General features: G+C 37.8%; 1 protein-coding gene across 25 annotated transcripts in view; it reads left to right on the forward strand.

Moving 5' to 3' along the window:
* RIMS2 (regulating synaptic membrane exocytosis 2) overlaps positions 1 to 21,845 on the forward strand; it is a 782,248-nt gene that overhangs the window by 559,141 nt on the left and 201,262 nt on the right. For 10 of the 25 annotated variants that reach the window (XM_065585993.1, XM_065585982.1, XM_065585999.1 and 7 more), the window contains 2 exons: positions 10,230 to 10,295; positions 14,810 to 14,872. The exons of 14 other annotated variants lie outside the window; for them this stretch is intronic. In XM_065585993.1, the coding sequence (XP_065442065.1) occupies positions 10,230 to 10,295; positions 14,810 to 14,872 (129 nt within the window). The remainder of the gene's footprint in view (positions 1 to 10,229; positions 10,296 to 14,809; positions 14,873 to 21,845) is intronic. One more of the 25 variants, XM_065585981.1, reaches the window with a different exon arrangement.

Genomic DNA, 21,845 nt, shown 5'->3' on the forward strand with positions numbered 1-21,845 from the left:
TCGCCGTGCCCTAGAAGGCAAGAACAAAAATCTCCTGCCTGTGTTCTGGCAATCAAATAAAAAGGCTTGGGTGACGGCAGCATTATTTCTGGATTGGTTCCACAAGTGTTTCATTCCGGAGGTCAAGCGGTACCTCGAAGAGAAAGGACTTGACTTTAAAGTATCGCTGATCGTAGACAATGCTCCTGGCCACCCTACGGCACTCCGGTTTGCACATAACGACGTTGAAGTCATCTTTCTCCCACCCAATACCACCTCCATCCTCCAACCTCTTAACCAAGGCATGATTCGCTGTTTCAAGGCCACGAACACTAGGATTATGTTCTCATGGATACGTAGCGCTATGGATGCTGATCCCAATCTTAATGTGATGGAGTGTCGGAAGTCTTTCAACATTGCTGATTGCATCACTTATTTTAAACAGGCGATGGATGCAGTCAAGCCTGAAACAGTCAATGCATGTTGGCGAAACCTATGGAAAGAATGTGTGAATGATTTTAAGGGTTTCCCGACCATTGACAAAGAAGTGAAACGCATTGTTCAGGTGGCTGGGTAAGTGGGTGGTGATGGCTTCGTCGACATCCTTGAGGAAGAAATTGAAGAATTGAGAGCCATAGAGTTAGCCATTGACTAACAAAGAGTTAGAGGAACTGATAAAATCATCTGCAGAAGATGAAGATGATGACGACGAACAGGAAGAGCCAGCAAGTTGGAATCTTCATAATTTTGCTGAAGTGTTCCAAGCAGCGAAACACTTGAATGATTTCATTTATGAATATGATCCCTCTATGGAACGAAGCCTCAAAAATCACACATAGTATTACGGACGATTTGAGACCGTATCAAGAAATGTTTGAGCAGCTCAAGAGACAACAGCGACAGTTGCCGATCACCATGTTTTTCAAGGAAAAACAACCAGCAGCAGATGAACCTACACAATCAACTTCTCGAGCTGAACCAGAGCCAACCACTTCGTCTATGACTCGCTCTCCATCACCCAAGTTTTCCGTCACCTCCGTCTCCTGGATCGACATCAAGCCCTGACAACCCCCTGTGATTACTCCCTGTAATTAAAAATACAGTACGGTAAAATTATATTTTGCATATGTACTCTTTATTATATATTGTACATTACTGTATACATTATGCATTTATACATATTACTGTACAGCGTTGTATACACAAAACCATTTAAGGGATTTTCAAGGGTAATTTTGATTTTTGCCTTACATTCTGACTTTAGAACCTAACCACCGCGTAAGATGCGACTCCACTGAATATGTACTACTTAGGTATCATGGTATGGGAGCAGTATAAGAAAATAGATCGGTAGGTAGACAGATACTTTAAAATAAAAATAATTTATATAATGCCTTGTGTCTAAAACCATAATAGAAAATGAAATAACCTGTTACAGGGTCTTAAATATCAATTTATGTTTAAATATTCCAAAAGATATTTTAGGAACATTATGGATAATTAATTTTTCATGTCCTGGTCTTTTTCAGCATCTTGCCATTTTCTGACTTAGCTAATTCTAGCATCACCAGGGCTGGCTGTGTATGCTGAATTAAGCCTACACTCCTATGGGAGAAATGTCCTCAGTTAGGAAAAGGGGTTTTTGTTTTTTGGTGGTGAAAAAGCTTATGAATGAGACATTCTTAATAAGAACTTGATTAAGACATAATTTTTCATATTTAAAATTCTGTAAAGAGGTGGAGATTGGTTCTTTCTTTCTGGCTGCTGCAAAAATTGTAGGGCTAGGGAGTGAGCATTTCAAAACCCTCTCTGAAGAGCAGATTCTCTATGAGTACTAGTCCTCACTTCAGGTTCCCAAGGGGTAATAGGTACATCATCTGGACTTCAGATTATGAAAACAATCACTTTAAAGGAACAGTGTAAATAACTAGTACTTATGTATTTGCAAAATACTTTAAATATTGTATTCTCCTATTTATTGTATTTAATATCATATTTTAATAGTATAAAGCACTACCATCTAATAAATGAACAATGCACAGTGAATTTCATTATCCTTCCAAGTTACAATGTATCGGTATATTTTATTGATAATATGTTAGCAGCAGTTTATTATATGGGTTGGAGAAAGCCAGTAATCTGCTTGACTTCCTCAGAAGGAGGACTATCAAGCTGATGACTGTGATGTAGCATATTGTATCCCTGTACTTTATCAGAATGGGAATCTGGCAAATAGTTGTGTAAAATATGCTATGGTACTGCAATGGCCTCCTTCAATGGATGTGTCTGTCTGATTAATGCCCAATCACTTATTAGAAACATAACAAGTGAGAAACACACAGATTTAGACAAAAAAACAGTTCCAAAGGTATTTCTTTTTCTGTATTTCTGATCAAATTGGCCTGCGTGTCTAGGGTAGGCTTTTACAATGTCAGTGTGCACTATGTTTTTACTGATATGGGAACATGATTTTGAAAATCTGCAAAATCTATTTCATGTCACTTTCTAATGGAATAGTAGCTTGCAGTATACTCCATCTTGATAAAAATAAGATATAATGATGTGGCATTCTTCTGGCAGATAAACAAAGCCTTGTGAGGTGAAAGACAGTTTAGTTTTTAGGCAGGCTTTAGTCATGAGTCTCTCCTGAGACTTGCAAATCATGCTGCATTGCACTATATTATATGTAGTTAGTTTCTGATGAGGGCCTGTTACAGAGTAAGGTGAAACTGCCAAAATGAGATTCCTGAAATGAAAGACTAGTGCCTGATCTATGACTTTGTCCATGCTTCTGAACAGTGTTACTGGGAAAAAAAAGTCACCTTGATAAGACTGGTACTGAACTGGAAAAATCTAGTTTTATCCACTCTGGCCTTCAGAAATGGAAATAGACATCTGAACAGTTAGTGCTCTGATCTGAGTGAAAACACAGTCACTCACTAGAAAGATCGTGTAGCAAGAAAGTATATTGTCTCATATTTGTATTTTTGTTTCTGCCATGCTTTCAGTCATTGTCTCACACTACCTCGCTCTCGATATACTCAGTCCTTTGACCACCACCACAGAGATGCCAGGTATATATTTTCCTCTGTGTGAATAAATGCATGTACCTGTGTGTACCTACATTGTATAGTGGTAGAAGATAAAATTCCGAAGAACTGTGCTTAGTATCCATATAAATAACATATTTTTAGAAAAAAATGATGTCTGGATTATTAGTTGGCAGACAATTGGATAGGATAATGTTTTTATAAGATGTATTTTTTACATTTTCAGCCCCCAAAGTCTATAATTGGTACCACATAAAAATGAAACTACATTTTTACAGTTGCAGTGGTCTCTCTTCAATAAAGTTATTAAAGACAACTATTTAAAATCAATCAACATAAACACTCAATGGAAATATATCTGCCACATACAGTATTTAAACTGTATAACCCTTTTCACTCTAGGGTTACAACAGACAAATCCTACGTGTGATAATTATACTTTTATATTCTCACTTGCATGTTAATTTATCTTACATATTTTTATTTCCAGTAATTTTTCTAAGTTGACCAATGCTTTGTTTCTCATTTCAATTTGTATAAGCTGAGTTCTATTTCCGATGATTACCTCATTTGCTGAAAGTTCCTGCTTTTCATGTTTGTTTGTCATTCATCTTTGTGTTGCTTTTCATTGTGTCACCCTTTGTTTTGGCAGCAAGGATCACAAAATGTATCCTCTCTTTTGTGAAGATGCAATCAGATTACTCCGTTCCCATAAGATGTGTCGTACTTATTCTGAGGGTGCTTACTATGATCTTGAGAGGTATAATTGTTGTGGAGTATATATTTATTCTCTTATTTATACTTAGGTAGACAGTAATCCATTCAGGTTCAGAACTAAACAATGTATGTCTTTCAGCAGTACATTTATACAATAAAGATACTGTACAATATACTGTTATTATTTGGCAAATATGTTAATCTAAGATTTATTACATAGAAGTATATTTATATCTTTAAATACTAAGAAAAACTGAATGGTTTGCTAAAAGAAACAGCCATATTTAGAAAACAGCGTGTATTAATAAATATAAGGGGTTTTTAATAGCTCATAATTTTTTGTTGGGATTTTTAAAAGTGTTTATTGCTGTCCTAACTCTGCTCCCATTGCAGACAAAGGTTAAATTCTTGAAAATCCTTTGTTTGTTTGAAAAATTCTGGCAGAGATTCTTTTTAATATTTGTAAAGTATGTATTTATTATCTATTCATTTTAATTATAGGTATTTCTAAAGTTCTCATTCAATAGTTTCTGAGTACCTCACATGCATTAATTAATTTAGTTTCATAACACCCATCTGTAGCAGGGACCATTATTCATTCTGTTTTATGGATGGCAAAGATGGCAGAAAGAAGTTTAGCCCATAGTAGCTAATTTATTATTTAGCCAATATCAGTGAATATAAAATATTACATGTGGAATATAGTTGCCTCTAAGGCTTGTCTACATGGGGAAATAGCCCGACATAGCTAGTGCATTTGGAAGTGGATTAAACTAAACTGCAAAAAAAAAAAAAAAAAAAAGGGCACTCTTTGTGCAGAATAAGAGTTGACACGGGGATTTTATGCAGTATAGCTATTACACTTTAAATTCACATAGCATATTTTGCACTATCTTGTAGTAAGTAACAAGAAGTGCTAGTATGGTGCTGCATTTGGAACGGATTGTTAGTGTACAGTTCTTTCTACAAAACACTAAATGTAAGAAAAATGTCTGAATGGTTTTGTGGGAATGCTACAATATGAAGATATCACTCCAACATGCTATGAAATTATTAAGGCCAGATTCTAATCTCATTTAGTATACTTAATGGTAGATATTGCCATTTCTTTAAAGGAGGAGCTGAGAGGTAGCTCTTCTGCACTTGTCCATTGCAGGAACTGAAAAATTTCTCCTACACTCGCTCATGGTTGCCATCTTGGTCTCACTCAATCAGAAGGACAAATCCTCATAGCATTTGTAAAGCTTTGTTTTGTATTAAAACAGTATAAAATCCCTTTATTAGCTGTAGATCTGGCTTCACAGATAAAAACAAAAATAAAATGGTAACCAGAATTTTTACAGTCCCACAGAACTCTTCAAATCCCAAAGGTACCTTGTTCAAATATTCCTTCTCATACATTTCCTTGGCATGACAATTCCTCTCAGGACTCTTCCATGTCAGCTTGACAAGCTCTGTCTGCCTGCCTGATGATGTAAAGTTTAATTGGCCAGTGATGGGACAATAGGTGGGGAGAACTCTGAGTTACTGCAGAGAATTCTTTCCAAGGTGTTGGCTGGTGGGTCTTGCCCACATGCTCAGGATCTAACTGATCACTATATTTGGGGTTGGGAAGGAATTTCCCCCAGATCAGATTGCAGAGACCCTGGCGGCGGGGGGGAGGGGGAGGTTTGCCTTCCTCTGCAGCATGGGGCACGGGTCACTTGCAGGTTTAAACTAGTGGAAAAGGTGGATTATCTGTAACTTTATGTCTTTAAATCATGATTTGAGGAGTTCAGTAACTCATCCAGAGGTTATGGCTCTATTACAGGAGTGGGTGGGAGTGGTTCTGTGGCCTAAAATGTGCAGGAGGTGAGACTAGATGATCATGATGGTCCCTTCTAGCTTTAAAGTCTATGAGTTATGAGACTGAACACCCTGAAATGCTGTTACCTAGGAAGCTACCTACAGTAGAGTTTGGCTATTCTAAACTGAATGATTAATAAATCATCACCATAGATTTTGTTGTTTTTGTGGCTTGTGCCACCTTCCCCAAGTGAATTAACAGTAGGTTAATTCTGCCATAACTGCACAGACAGACTTCTCAAGGCAATGCTGCATGCGTTCACGTCACACTCCCCGTCAGTGCCTGGCCCTGGCTGGGGAAGCTAATGATCCAATCAGTGGACCAAATTCAGTGATGAATCCTGGTCATCTGCCATCTGAGGCACGTTGCACACATGCTAAGAAGAAACTTTCCTAACACTTTCTATTACAAGATTCTGTTTTCAGGTGGTTATAACTTTGCCAAACCTCAATCATTTGGGCTAAAACTTTCCATGATGATTGTTAGCCTCAGGCAGATTATATTATTAATATATATGATACAATGGTTCATTTGTCTCCAAAAACACTGCACCAAGTATGGTCCTGCCAGGGCTGCAAGCCTACTCCTCCTGGCTACCACCAGCCACTGTGGCATGGACAACAGGAACTCAGAGCAGAGGAGACTGTCCCTCTCTGTCATCACAACAATGCACCACAGTATGAACTCTGTCCCCACTTTAACTGGATCACTTTACCATTTTACCAACCTATGGTATCCAAACCAAACCAATTACTACAGCAAGCATTCACAACTCCTTGTGTAAGTGCAGGGTGGAGGAGGTAATCTGGTGAAGGGGTGTGTGCAGAAGCATGAAAGGGGGACAGAGTTTAAGTTATGGTGTCTTGTCTGTGGTGTACAGTACTTGTGATAATGATAAGACTTGCACTTGTAGGTGCAAGAGCAAAATATATGTATTGTTAAGTTGCTTAAATTTTCAGTTAGGTTGGTATATTAGCTGTTATTGGTGGGTCTACGAGTCAAAGCAAGTAGAGCAGGTCATTCTTTGCACAGAAATGTTCTTGGGGATCATTGTCCTGACAGAAAAAAGTCCTGTATTCTGTTTCTAGGGAGCGTGACACTAATAAAGCAATTTCACTGTGCAACTAAATATCTGCTCTTGCTCAGGAACAAAACAGAATATGTATTAATATAAATGGCAATATGCCCTGTACATCTGAGATTAGAATCTGACTCCTCCATGAAAATTTTGAACGATCATGAATTTTTAATATAGCTACTTTATTTCCTTTATAATGTTTTCTTCCTTTAATAGTGTTTGTGTGTGTGTGTATAAAAATAGCTATTACTTACAGATTATTTTGCCTAATATGAGGACTATGGTTCCTTTTTTAAAAATTTTTTGGATTTATATGCATATTTTTATCAGGGAATTTTGGTAAAGCTCCTAGAGAACATAAAGTGGGTCAATCAGAGTTTAGAGAGATTTATACAGCAGAGTATGTAAGCTGTTACAAGTAGGGTTTTTTTAACCTCAGAGCATTGAGCAGTCCTTCTTGAAACTAAATTAGCCACATTTTGTACTTTGGATTCTTCATAGGAATTGTGGGTTATTGTGCCCTGTTATATCTTGATAAAGTCTTTTAGTATTCTTCCCCATTGTTGTATTTTACGTCCTCCCATTGCAATTTACTCACTAGATTTCTTAATTTCTCAAATCTGCTGTGCTGATTATCTAATTAGGTGTTGTACTTCTGTAGCCTTTGAACTCGTTGATTATTATGGTGTATGCACATAATTAACGGCCAATGGTACTAAGCTTCCTCATTATTCCCACATTCCCTATTAGTTCCCCCTTAATCATAAACAGATGATCCAGATGCATTCTTCTCTGCTTGAATCTTCTATTTTACTTGTTAGCCTAAAGCAATCTTGTTCATTAAATCCTCCACAGCTATATTTTAAAGGGCTCCCTTACAGCCTTTCAGACTCAGGTGAAACTTTTGCATTGAAGTTATGTTGCTTTATAGGTATGATTCTGGCATTTAATATGAAGAAATAGTGCTTTTTGTAGTTTAGATCAACATGTAAACAAGTTAAGCCATTAAAGCCACTGGAGCTACGGTGATGTATAACGGATGAGGATCTGGCTCCAGATCTTCTGAATCACAGACTTGTGATTCAAGAAGAAAGAGACAATTCAACCAAATCATTGCATATGTAAAGCATTTCTTGAAATCATGAAAAGAAATTAGCCAATTAAAATAGCTATCTTAGTTAATTTTTACATAATAAAAAAACAGTTACCCTGGTTCGTCTGAGTCTGGTTTCAAACTGTGGGCCAGATCTTCAGATGGTATAAATCAACATAACTGAAGAATGGAGCTATACCAATTTATACTAGCTCAGGATCTCACTCTGAGAGTTCTCATTTTAGCACCTGTGCTAGTCACCTAAATGAGAAAAATTTTGAACAGTAATGACAGAACATGAAAGTGTGTATATGTATAACTGAAAACCCATATGTGAATTGTGGGATAGTTTGAAACTTTGCTCAAAGCCCTGAGTAGTTGTAACAAACTTCAGCTGGAGTCAGAAAAGAAATCTAGTAAAGCAAAAATAGCCCTGCGCAGGCTTAATTCAACTATCAAAATGGCCTATTGAGGTTCAGAGTGCCTTCAGATTTAAGGAATGTTTCGATCTCTTCAATCCAAGTGGCATGTATCTATCTATGTTGACATTCCAATTATGAGAATCATCTCACCAAGTTTTAGTTAAATCTAATAGATTATAGTCTCCATAATTTCTCCTATTTTTTCTTGTTTTTCTTCCATATTCTGACAGGATATCAAGCATTATTTTATAACATATTTTGTACTGACATACAGGAAAAGGCAGGCAATCCTGTTTTTTTCTGGCCCAAAGATATCTTGTAGCATATTTCTCACTATGGACTCATTAATCAGCATTACTTGCTGCTTCTCTCTGTTTGATGGTTGCCTGCAGTGCTTGCTGTTAATCATTCAGGGCCAGCTACTTACCTCCCATGGGCTCTCCTCATTGGAATCTTCTTCTTTCTTGTCAATTAGACTAGCCGTTGATGATATCAGTTTGAGATGGCTGCCTGCGTGTTCCTCTTTTGCTCTTCCTTTAGCTTCTAGTCTTTCTAGATGTTGTATTCTTCAGCCTTCCTTTATATCATGTCTCCATTCCATACAGGTTTTCAGCTTTTCATAACTCTTCTGATAATCATTTCATTTGATCTCTAACCATTTCAGCTTTCTTTATGTCTTTCAGTGACTTAGCTGCCATTTGAGTCCACCTGTGTCTCCAGAGTAAAAATCTACTTGTACTTCATGCATAGCTCTCATGATCTTTGTTCACAAACAAAAAAGGAACCTATGCCACATCAAACTGTCTTAGATCTTTCAATAGCCATTCTTTATGGCAGTTTGCTATTACTACAGGTTGTCTTTTGTTTGGAACCCATTAATACCAGGATACTCATGTATGCCCGAAGTGGGCATTCACCCATGAAAGCTTATGCTCCAATAAATCGGTTAGTCTTTAAGGTGCCTCAGGACTCTTTGTTGTTTTTTACAGATCCAGACTAACACGGCTACCCCTCTGATGTCTGTTAATTCATGAACTCCTGGTTTCCAACTTGTAGTTGACCTCTTTTAATGTAATAGCCCAGATGGTTGCACTAGTTGGTACCCAGCCCAGTTTACCACACAGTACCTAATTTCTACTCAGATCAAAGTCAGCTGGCCTTTCAGAGCTTTACTTGCCCTTTTATAAACACTTGGGAAATCATTCAGCTGCTTTCCTCCTCCATTTCTTTCCTTATTCACAAACTCAATACAATGATTTTGGGTCAGATCACAGTTCACACTTCCACAGTCACTCCGTTTAAATAGACTCAGAAGAACTCAAAAGTATAGCATAATGGTCTCAACATTTTTATTACAAATTCATTTTAAAAGGAAAACATTTTGTGTATCTAGTCTAGCTGTGCCAATATTCACTAGTCACACTCATATCAAACTTGAGTTTTGGGTGGACTCTTTTGAATGCTTCCCTTCTCATCTGGCATCTCAAAGCCCAGCTTCATCACTTAAGAGACCATATTTTTTATTCTTTTAATATGCCTTCATGACCCTTTTATTTTCATCCTTTTTGTTTACATTGAAGGGATTGTGCTTGGAGAACAATGGAAGCTGATTTATGCATTTAGGTGCAGGAGATGTATTTCTCATCCATTCAGCTATTTTATTGCCCCACTTTACAGTAAGGAAATGAACTTTTGATTTCTGTTAGCAATCATGGAATTTCACAACATCCATATCTTATTTTTGCTGAAATACTCACCTGCTTAAACCCCACTTACATGCTGACATGACTGAGCTGATAGGAAAAATCTTTGTATAGCTCACAAGGCCTGAATACATTATTAATCATGGCTGAATACTAATTGAATGTGAAAAAAATTAAATTAATTTGCCTTGAATATTTATGTTTTTAGTAGCTATTGCTGTACAGGAAGTGGACTAGCATACTGTATGTACATCATCTCTATGATACAACAAGGAAAAACACTCAATTATAAGGCACTATTAAAATGTCTAAAATATCTGTGCTATTTATTTCATATTCAGGAGGACTAGGCAGGAGAGAAGAGTGCCTAATACATATTATGACGACACTACCCATACTCCTGAAAGGTATTTTCATTTATATAGTAGAAATAGATAAGTTTTAGTAATATAACATTTTGTGAGCAGTGTACTGTAGAATTATGAATTGGCCAAGAATCATGATACTGAGATTTACAATGCATTTCATGGAGTATTTGTTTACATTTGGAGCAATCAGGCTTCATGGTTTGAAAAGTTAAATGTTATTTTAGCACTACATGAACTACTTTCTGTATTTTAAGTACAAATGTTACATGGAAACATGTTTATTGGTAGGGAGGAGTGGGGGAAAATACCAACAATGTAGGTGAGTTAGGTGGTTTCCCCCTTAATTTCAATATGCCTCACATAGCTAGGATTTTCAAGTAATTTTATTGTTAAAAGGGCAGTGTAGTTTTCTCAGTTGTATTATTTTAAGGCTCTGATCTAGCAAAGTGCTTAAGCATATGCTTAACTTCAAGCATGCAAGTAGTTGCATTGATTTCAGTGTGATTAAGCACATGCTTGAGTTCTTTGCTGAACTGAAGACTAAGTCACTATTGTCCCTCCAAAATTTAGGAGGGACATCTGAAAATTTGCACAATTCTGAGACTACATCTAGTCAGCTCAAAAGTGTGAGAAGAGTTGAGAGAATTGGTAACTCATTAACAACAAGCTATTTATTTAGTCTACATTCAAACATCATACACAAATACAATCATATTTATATCCCTTTTGTAAAATTTAGATTCGCATTTATAGATTACAATTGTCTATAGTAAAAGACCTCTATACTATTTTTAAATAGAGGTTTGATGTTTTATTGATATAGTTATTACAATATAATTAATCCAAACAATTAATTTTCTAAAATCAAGATGGTCTTGATCATTTCATAAACAGCCACTATGACAACTTTATAATTAATACAGCACTGATTTAGTTTTAAATGCTGTTATTAATAAAAATAAAGACACAAAAAGACACTTCTCTTCCTAAAATTATTATATCATAAATAATTAAAAATAAATGTAAGCATAATCATCATAATAATGTAAATTACCTATTAGGCAAGGTCATTGAGTTAGAATGGAATATGAACCATTCCAAGGCCATGGAGTCATAATGCAGAAAACAGGAGTTGACTGTATTTTATGTATGTATTGCAATTTTTAACAAATGGTCTTATCCACTGCTCTGGATGCATCTACATCCAGTCCAAAACACCCGAGATAGAAAAAATAAAACAACTAAAAATCAAACCAACTCAGTTGCACCAAACCCCTGAGATCAAGCCACAATTAGAACTTTACCACACTCTAACCCATCAGCTTACTCCTATCCCTAAGGAAAAGGCTGAGGGAACAAATGGGCTTTTCAGTATGACCCGGAAGTAAACAAATTCTCAGTTTAGCAAACTGATATGAGAATCAGATTTCACAGTTGAGGACCCCTAACTGAAAATGCACCTCTCCCCCACCCCTAGCATTCTCCCAATTTAACTAAGATATTGAGTGCCTAAGATTATCTCTATTGTCATGTTAAAATATGAAAAGAGATGGAATCTCAAAGGTAACCAAAGATCCAACCCAGTTAAGACTTTACAGATTAAAACCAGAAATGGATTGAAAAATCAGTGAAGATCATCAAGGATAACACACCTCCTCTAAGGGTACGTCTACACTTACCGGAGGGTCCGGCGGCAGGCAATCGATGTTCTGGGATCGATTTATCGCGTCTGGGTTAGACACGATAAATTGATCCCGGATCGATCCCGGAAGTGCTCGCCGTCGACGCCGGTACTCCAGCTCGGCGAGAGGAGTACGCGGCATCGACGGGGGAGCCTCCCTGCCGCGTCTGGACCCGCGGTAAGTTCGGACTAAGGTACTTCGAATTCAGCTACGTTATTAACGTAGCTGAATTTGCGTACCTGAGTCCGAAGTGGGGCGTTAGTGGGGACCAGGCCTAAGAAACACCCTTTAATGAACGGACCATCATGTTCTATAGTTTCAGTAATCCAAACCTGAGTTGACAAAATAGCAGATCACTGATACAAATTTTGAACCTGAAACAAAAGTTTGCAACATGTTGGTCTAGCACACATGATCAGGAGCACTTTTGCTTTCTGCTGTTGTCTGATAATCCAGAACAGGGATCGGCAACCTTTGGCATGCGGCATATCAGGGAAATCCGCTGGCGGGCCAGGACGGTTTGTTTATCTGCAGCGTCCGCAGATTCAGCCAATCGCAGCTCCCACAGGTCGCGGTTCGCCGTTCCAGGCCAACGGGGACTGCGGGAAGTGGCGACCAGCACATCCCTTGGCCCCACCACTTCCTGCAGCCCCCATTGTCCTGGACCAGAAAACCGCCACTGGATTTCCCTGATGGGCTGCGTGCCAAAGGTTGCCGATCCCTGATCCAGAAGCTGGTGGGTCCTGTGTAAATTGCCTCATCCAAGTCTTGGTCCTGGCCAGATACATAACCCCATCAACTGCTCCAGCCGAGATTGGTATGAAATGGAGATGAACTGCTGAGTGACATCTACATAGTAAAGACGCAAGTAAAGCCTATACCACTTCATTGTCTTCCCTCAACTACCTAATATACACATTGATCAGGAAGGGTGACAGCAGAATTGTGTAATACTCCACATGAGATTGCTCCAATTCTACACCCTGAGACCTCAGAGGAAAGAACTCTGTTACTCAAGAACTACTCCATCCATTCTTGCCATGTTTTGCAATAGTTTCAGCAAATACCTTGTGTTCAGCAGTATCAAAATCACTAAGAAGTTCAGCATAGACACCTGGTCTGGGATTTTCAATGGAATCCAGAGAAATTAGGCATCCAACTCCCTTTGATTTTCAAGGATCCCATAGACTTCTTTGAAAATCCTGGTCCTGGTTCTTGTTCATCATCTTCAGAAGATCATTGATCCATGAAACCACTGTAGTCTCAATGCTACATACCCAGGCCACTTGCAGGAGATCTGAGGATTCCATGTAGTACCAAGGTTGATTTGCATCACCGTCTCTCTAACCCAGAGTTATATGAATTGCACGTTTCCAGAGTTTTAGGGTAATGAATGGTAAGAAGATTATCATGTGGTTTCTGGAAGAAGGACAGGTATTTAACTTAGAGGTTGTGACTCCATCTCCCCAGAGTCTCTTTTTCCAATTCTGCTTCCATTCAAACATAACTGTAGCGATGCGCAGCTCGCCCCATGGCGCTTCCTGCTGGTCCGGTATGGAAATTAGCTTTCCAGCCTTGGAGCGCTCTCTGCAGGCCAATGTCCCACTGTCGCTGGCCCCATCTCCTTCCTAGACCCCGGTGCCCCTCTCCCTTGGGTGCTGCCCCCTGGCAGTACCCCACTGTCTGGGCTCCCCTCCCAGGGGAATCCTCACCCTCTATCCCCACCTTGCCTCAGTGTTCACTGCCAGTCCTCATCTACCCCCCGCACTCTGGGGTACACTGCAGTCCATATCGCTCATTATTGGCAAGGGGGGGGTTGAACCTGTTGCTTCCACCTACCCCCAGGCTGCACCCCTGCAACCACAGTACCTTTTCAGGCCTCTGGCTAGGTCTGCAGCCTGGGGTTTTCAAGGCGGGAGCTCCCTGGCTCCCTTGCCCCATTCCCCACACCGGTACCTTACTCAAGTCCCAGGCAGCCAGGCCCTTCTCTCTCTGCGCCCACAGAGAGACTGCCTGTGCTCCCAGCCCACAACCTCTTTATAGGGCCAGCTGTGGCCTGATTGGGGTGTGGCCCAGCTGTGACTACTTACCCAATCAGCACAGGTTTTCCCTACCACAGCCCTCTCCCAGGGCTGTTTTAAGCCCTTCAGGGCAGGAGCGGGTGGACAGCCTGCTACAATAACCTTTCTACAAACCGCTTGATGTTGTTTTTGACTGATGTTGCTGATGTCATGTTATACATGTTTAAATCGTTTAGCTCATCTAGAGCAATGCAGAGTAATGATTGTCATTTCATTGATTTTTCATTGTGGGGCCTGAATGAAATGCAACACCCCCCTCCGCCTCCCTCCAAAACAAATAAAGAATCACACCAAAAAAAATCTTCAATAGATAACAGTAAACAGAATTTTAAAAAATGCTTCACTATTTAGAGGTGTTTTTAGGACATAGGTAAAGAAAATGGTTTGGCTTACAGTATATGGCTTTTAAGTTTGACACTATCCCTCTATGGTCTAATCTTAAAAGTATTCCACACAGACTCAAAGGCAATGGAAATATTGCATGTGAAAGCATTGAAGGATCAAACCTTAAAGAAAGAAGTTAATAGGCAAACTTGCTGAAAATGATAAAATTCACTTACTGAAATATGTTGGGAATTAGATCTGGAAAAAATATACATAACTGTTGCCAGAAAGCACCTGTTTTTCCTGATACCTCTTAGCAAAGAAGAGGAAATGCAGAAAACGTATTGGAAGCAATTGAAAAAAATCTCCAGATTAGTGAGAAGCAAATATGACACGTGAATTATAGTGTTTTTAATATTACCTATATTTATTTATAACACCTCTTTATTTTAACTGCATTGTAAAGGTGGTACAATGGTGCAAGTTCATGGGCAGATCATGTAGTCAATGGTTCAGCTGAAAACTATGGGTAAGTAAAGAGTGTAGTGTTACCAAATATGTGTTCCTAATCTGCTTGTAGAGTTGACTAATTGTAGTAACAAATTTTATTTCTGACATCATGTAAATCATCCTCCATTTCTTTCTCCACTGATCCCAGAAAAGGCATATTTGTTGGCTTGTCTCTTTCCAAGGTTTCTATTATGAGGATAGAAAGAACAGTGATGATGCTTGAACTACTTTATGTGAATCTTTTTTAATATGTTGGATTGTTCTTGAGAAAAAGGATTATGGTGGACAAAGGACACATACAATTTGGAACAAGATAAGTTAAAGTCCAGTACTGAATTTAGCTTAAAGAAATTGGACCTGATCCTACCAGCCCTTACTGCAGTGAGCAGCCCTATTGGGTACTTGTTGAATGGGATCTTGGGGGATCAAGCACATAGTGCGATGCATATAGTGGTCAGTTCTGAAGTCCTTACTCCCATTGATTTACTGGGAATTTTTCTGTAGTGAGAGCTGGTTAAGGTCTTCATCAGTGGACCTGCAGTGTTCTTTTCTTTTCTTTTCTTTTATTTTCTTTTCTTTTCTTTTCTTTTCTTTTCTTTTACAATCATTTTATGTAAAAACGCCTTATATTTATTTTAGGATAAATATGAATTCATTATATAAAAATAATAACCACTTATCTGTCTCTGTCCTATAATATTTTAAATCTCAAAAATATGTTTTAAATTACACAAAATGAAGCCTGTAAATATAAATGGATATTTGAAATGCTACATGTATTGTGTTAATTTTTCAAATATAAAGTAGCGTAGAAAAAATTCTATAACTATTGAAAGAGTACAAAGTTATATTTTCATTTTGTTTTGTTAGTAACATTATTTGTGTCTCTAGTATGGAAATGGTGTATTTATTCATTTTTCTATAGCAGCACAAAGTAGACATTTAACTTTGCAGAAATTTTTAGTCAAATGTATGTTTGCCTGTATAAAACAGATGAACAAGTCTCAAGCTGTGCTGATCTGAATATTATAGACTGTACAAGTGTGAATGATTGACCATGTATATTGAAAGAAATTGTAGATATGTGACCACTTATTTTAATATCTTTAGGACTAAAGATTTAACTAAAATAGTAATTTGTATTTGCTCTGTGTGTTCCAGTGTTAATGAGAATTTTTTTGTTAGCCATCTAGTCTGGCATCCTTGTATATCAGAGGCCACCAACACCACCCATCCAGAGAATTATGACCAAAGTAAAAAAAATTAATCAGTGTTCCTGCTCCGCAGCTATGTTTGTAACAGACTTTTGGATGGGCCCCAGAGCAACATCACCATCCTGTCCCTTTTCTTTTTGTGCACTCACCTGCCTCCTGTCCCTTTTCTTTCTGTGCACTCACCTGCCTGCTGACTTTTTAGTTTCAGTTTAACTGGTAATGGGGAACATCCTCTTGCAGAGCCTGGGGTAGAATATGCATGTGAGCTCCCCCTGAAACAGTGCAGGAGCAGCATGCAAATGAGAGAAAAAAATGAATGCTTTTTATTATCTTTTTCTGTTCTAGATATATAAGATATTCCTTGCGACGGTATTAGGTACAAAATGTTCCACTGATTATTTGTTTTCCAATTTGACAGTTTCCCTTCAATACAAGATTCTATCAGCACATCTGCAATTAAATGATCTATCAGCAGTTGTAATATAAAAATATATTTGTATTGAAAATTGACATACCAGGTCCTAGCTCCGTCTTGTTGTTTTTCTTAACTCCAAATTAGAAAAAATATTAATTTGGTCCATTTAAACTAATGCTATGGAGTGCAAAAAAAAAAGATGTAAGTCTAAGCCATTTTGTTGCACTAGAAACTTAGAATACCCTTATTATTTATCGATATTTCTTAGGCTCAGCTCATAATAGAGATTAATATGGTAAGGTATCGGAAGAAAAAATATCCAAAGTTTGTAATTCAAGAAACAATTTGTGTTGGTACTCTGTGTACCAATTTTAATTAAGATCAGCACAGCTGTTACAAAAAAAGCAAAAGTTGGTTTGGGGAAGCTATGGTTCAATTTGACATTTAACCAGACTATTAAGAATATTTTGAATATTTTAAAAATCCTTAATAATTATGCAAACTTTTCAAATAATGAAATTAATTACATTATTATGAGAGGAATTAAACATGGGATTAATTCCATGGACTTTGGGCCAAATCCTGACCTTTTTTAAAGTCAATGGCAAAACGCCCATTGACTTCAGTAGGGCCAGATTTACACCCTGCAAGTGGTCCCATTGACATATGGCACTACGGCCTGGTGCAGAAAGTTAAGCAGATACATAAATCTTTCCAGAATCAAAGCCTTTCTGTGGACTCTTACAATTATAATTAAAGATCTGCCAGGGTATCAGTCTTTTAAAGCAAATTACTAGTGAAAAATAAAGGAAAATTACATCAGAAATTGTTATTAGTAGCATCTAAGATTTGGAACAAAACCCCAGAAGCAAGGAAATTCAGAGCAGAGGATGAACCTTTGTGTCTAACTATTGTAGGCTGAATTATAGGTCATGTATTTCATTCAAATGTAGTGTTCAACCCTGAAAGGTTCTGTGAACTCAAACCCAGTCCAGCAAAACACGCAAGTTTAATTCTGAGCCTGAGAACAGTCCTGCTGACATCAGTGGGAATACTCATGTAGTTAAGTGTTTTGCTGGATTGGACTAGAGGGTTCAGCACCTTTAAGGAATTGAGCCCTTATTGGGCATTGTTTCTGTTTGTATTGCCTGATATATCCCTTACTTCTCATTCATTAAATTACATGTTCAGTTGGGAATTTTGAAAATTGCTACCGTGCATATACATCTTTCCATTTTAAGGTACCATTTTAATTAAATATTTCAGAGTTTTCCAGTGAGTGGGTGAATTTATGTATACACTGAATTACCTAGGGGAAAATAGCATTTTAAACATATAATGTAAGACTTAATTCTGGATTTTCATGTTTGAATAATTTTAGTATTTCTATTAACATTGATATGATTATTTTTAAGAGGTTTAGTATACTCAGTTGTAGGGAATGGGCTGTGGGAGAGGAGAAGGCAGCAGAAGAGAAGCGAGATTAGAGGGAGAGAGTCAAAAGTGGTTGTTGAGATACAAAGCACCGCTGAAAGGCAGTTGTGTTCCTATAGGTGGTGGGAGGAGGGAGAAGAGGTCCCATGAGTACAAGAAACCTGTGGTGATTTTTTTTAATTAATATATTCAAAATGAAAGCAAAAGGGTGTTTACATTTGTTCACATTCACATAGTAAAAGGATACTTTGCATAAATGTCCAACCACTCAAACAGGTTTTTCAAAGATTTTTTGTATTAAAATTTAAAATTAAGGAGCCATACTGAAATAAAAATGAGTCAAGCCATGCCATTGTATGCATGCAGAGGTCCCTGTACCATGTGGGATTGGTATGCTTATTTTTTGAGAAATAATCTTAGGGCTTGTCCACACATAGACATAGTGCATGTAGTGCACTCTGACCTTCTGCTGTTTGACACAGCAGTAGGTCAAAGTGCACTACAGAACTGTTAGGGCTTGTCTTCACTGCAACAGTTAGCTTGAGTTAGTACACTCAGGTTACTGCACTCCAGATATGGTAGCTTGAATGAGAGGGACCACACTTCAAAACAGCACTGGAATTACACATTGATTTGATTAGCGGCACAGTGATTGGATTAGCAGAGTGATTGGATTGGCTGCTGCTGAGTTGTTGTAACTTGAGCTGTTGCATCCTCGCTGCATTAATAGCTGGAGCATCAGCATCATCAGGCTTCAACCTACCCACTCATGACAGATCAGCTAGCTCAAGGCCAAAGCACCACTTAACTCAAGCTAGAGATTTTTGTGTGGATAGGAGTCAAATTAGGGGTAAAATTCCAGTTATGACTCAAGCTAACTGTGCTGTGAAGACATATCCTTAGTGCACTGGGTATCAGGGTCCACATGGCCAGTTAGTTCACAGCAGGCTAGTGTACGCAGATTTATACCTAGCTTGCTGTGCATCAAGACCCTTGCTGTGGACAAGCCCTTAAAATCTAAGGCCTGGTCTACACTGTGGGGGGGGGGGGGAATGATCTAAGTTATGCAACTTCAGCTATGTGAATAACATAGCTGAAGTCAATGTACTTAGATCTACTCATTACGGTGTCTTCACTGCGGTGAGTCGACTGCAGCCACTCTCCCATCGACTCTGCCTGCACCTCTTGCGGCAGTGGGGTACAGGAGTCGACGGGAGAGCGCTCGGGGGTCGATTTATTGCGTCTAGACTAGATGCAATAAATTGACCCTTGCCAGATTGATTGCTGTCCGCCGATCCGGCGGGTAGTGTAGACATACCCTAAAAGTGGAAAGTGGGATCCTTTAAATTAAGCTAACAATGTCATCACCTCATGGTGCTGTGTCTGCTTTCATTTGAAGTAGTATTAAATATGATCTGTGGCAACTGAAGATTTATTAGAAAGATTTATTAATAATTAGAAAGTCCTGAATCCCCTTTCTGAACAGTACACACTCTACTTGTACCAAGTCTTGGATGTTAGTGAGATTTTTTTTTTTTTTAATATTTAAACTGAAATATAATGTAAAGAAAAGCTATTCAGGTAACTTTTAGAAGTATTTAAAAAATGTATTAGTTATTTTTTCTCTTTTCTTCCAAGGCCTATGTTGTTGAATTCATGGTATTATTATGAGCTGGGTAAAATCTTGCAGTGGGTTAAAACTTCATTCAAACTGATGTGTGAATGCGCCCTTCATTTAAGATAGTTGTAAGAGATATTTAAGGGGCCACACCTAAAACAAGGCTAAATAGAGTGTGCCTGGAAACTAGCACCAGGTGGGCGGGAGATTCCACTTGGTATTATGATCAAGTAGGTGGATGTGGATGTGTGTGAGGGAAAGTAGAACACACACACACTGAGAACAGATGAGAACAGAGAAAGAGAAAGAGTCAAGCAAGTCAAGCAGGAGCCTGTGAGCACAGGGTGACCATGGGAAAAGTTAGAGAGAGAGATTCTTGGCATGTTGGCTAAAGAGGCTTCGGCTGTAAACTAAAAAACTGCTTCTCTTTCTTTTGGTTCCTAATTCATTTGTTGAAGCAGGACTTTGTATAGTTCTTGTAAATAAACAAGATTGCATCAAAGAATACTAGGGTGACCAGATGTCCTGATTTTATAGGGACAGTCCTGATTTTGGGGTCTTTTTCTTATATAGGTTCCTATTACCCCCACCCCCGTCCCGATTTTTCAAACTTGCTGTATGGTCACTCTAAAGAATACCAGTCTCCATCAATTTCTGCTTCCAAGTAGAATGTCCCCAGGGCCCTGAAATTTGACTATCCGCTCAGGTCAAAGATAGGCAACAGAATTAAGCGAATTGGCTTTGTAGGAAGAAAAGATAGGAAAAAAATGGACCAAATCATTTTTTTTTAAACTTCCTAAAATATTTCTGTAATAGTAGTTCTAACATTAACAGATGACGTGAGACCATGGTGTGGCATAAAGGTTTTATTGGCACTTGCTTGGAATGACTAGTGTAATTCACTCATGGCATTGTCCATATGTAATGCAACCATCCCAAACTGATGTCAATGAAGAGTCAGATAATGAGTGTAGTTCCACTGAAAATCTTTATACTATATCATCACTTTTCTCTATATAGTTATAACACACACACAATAGTATATGCCATATAATATATGATTGACTATTCACATACATTACTTTATTTATATTTTATTTACTAGAGTAGATGCAAGCATTGAACTCTTTTCTGCACTAAATACTATACCAGAACAAACTTTTTATATTATGTTAAGCTTCTTTATATGTATTTGATTATGATCCTCATAAAAATGAAATTAACCTGCTGCTGCTAACTAGTTACAGTATTTCTCTATCTCTGTGCTGTTACAATGAACTACTCCTTCACATCTTCGCACACTTCCTGTTACAATATTCATGACTCAATGGTTATTACTAGAAATCTCACTTTTTGCAGACATGCTTATTTATGTTATGCTAACAGAGGATCTTGTGTCTGTGACTAAACAGCAAAGTTCCTATAGCTAGTAGAAGAACAGCATGTCCGAGGATTGAAATCCAGCAACCTTCCACGGACACTGACAGGTATCCCATTGGATAATAGCTGGCCTATTCTTGAAGTAATGACTATTAGATATTGTACCTTTTGTATTTCTCTTGTTATTTGCTAAGTGTTTCTAGAAGTAGTGAAAGCCTGATATGATCACAAAAGTTGCATTAAAAACCCTTCCATAGTGTACATTTACTTCTAGTGTACTTCTGTTTCTTCAGTTCTTTGTTACAAGGACATATTAACTACTTTTGAAATTTTAACAAACTGTGATTCTAACTGGCCTGCTGCTATAACCTACTTTTTATGTATTGTGCACAGTAAAATGAATATTGCACATGGGATGGCAGCTAAACTATGTGAAGAACGTCCAATTGTTTTGGGAAATAGTGAGATGTCTGTGTGCATGCACTGGCAGCTTTTATGATTATTCACTGTTGTTTGCCTCCTAAAAGTCTTTCTGTACAAATGCATTTGGATAAATTACTATTTATTCATTTGATGAAGATTCTCCTTTTTACTTGTTAAGAAAAGTAACATTCATTTTTGAATAATTAAAAATTAGAAATGCTAACTTGGTGTATCGAAAAAACTATTAACTTTGGACATTCTCAGAATCTGAGCATGAACCAATGCACATAAATTAGTAGTTAACTCAAGGCATTGTAACCCTTCAAGTTAGATGCTAGTGAACAGAATTTACAATTATTACTGTATACTAGGGGAGACTTTCCTTATAACATCTTGGTAATTCTAAATTTTGGCCTTTTAAAGTGTTTATTTTAAACTTAGAATAGCCAGAGTGCTGTTCTACATGGTGGCTTACAGAAAGCTGAAACTTTGTCAATGTGATAGATAT

This window comes from Chrysemys picta, chromosome 2, assembly GCF_011386835.1.
Source record: "Chrysemys picta bellii isolate R12L10 chromosome 2, ASM1138683v2, whole genome shotgun sequence".
Taxonomy (NCBI): Eukaryota; Metazoa; Chordata; order Testudines; family Emydidae; genus Chrysemys; species Chrysemys picta.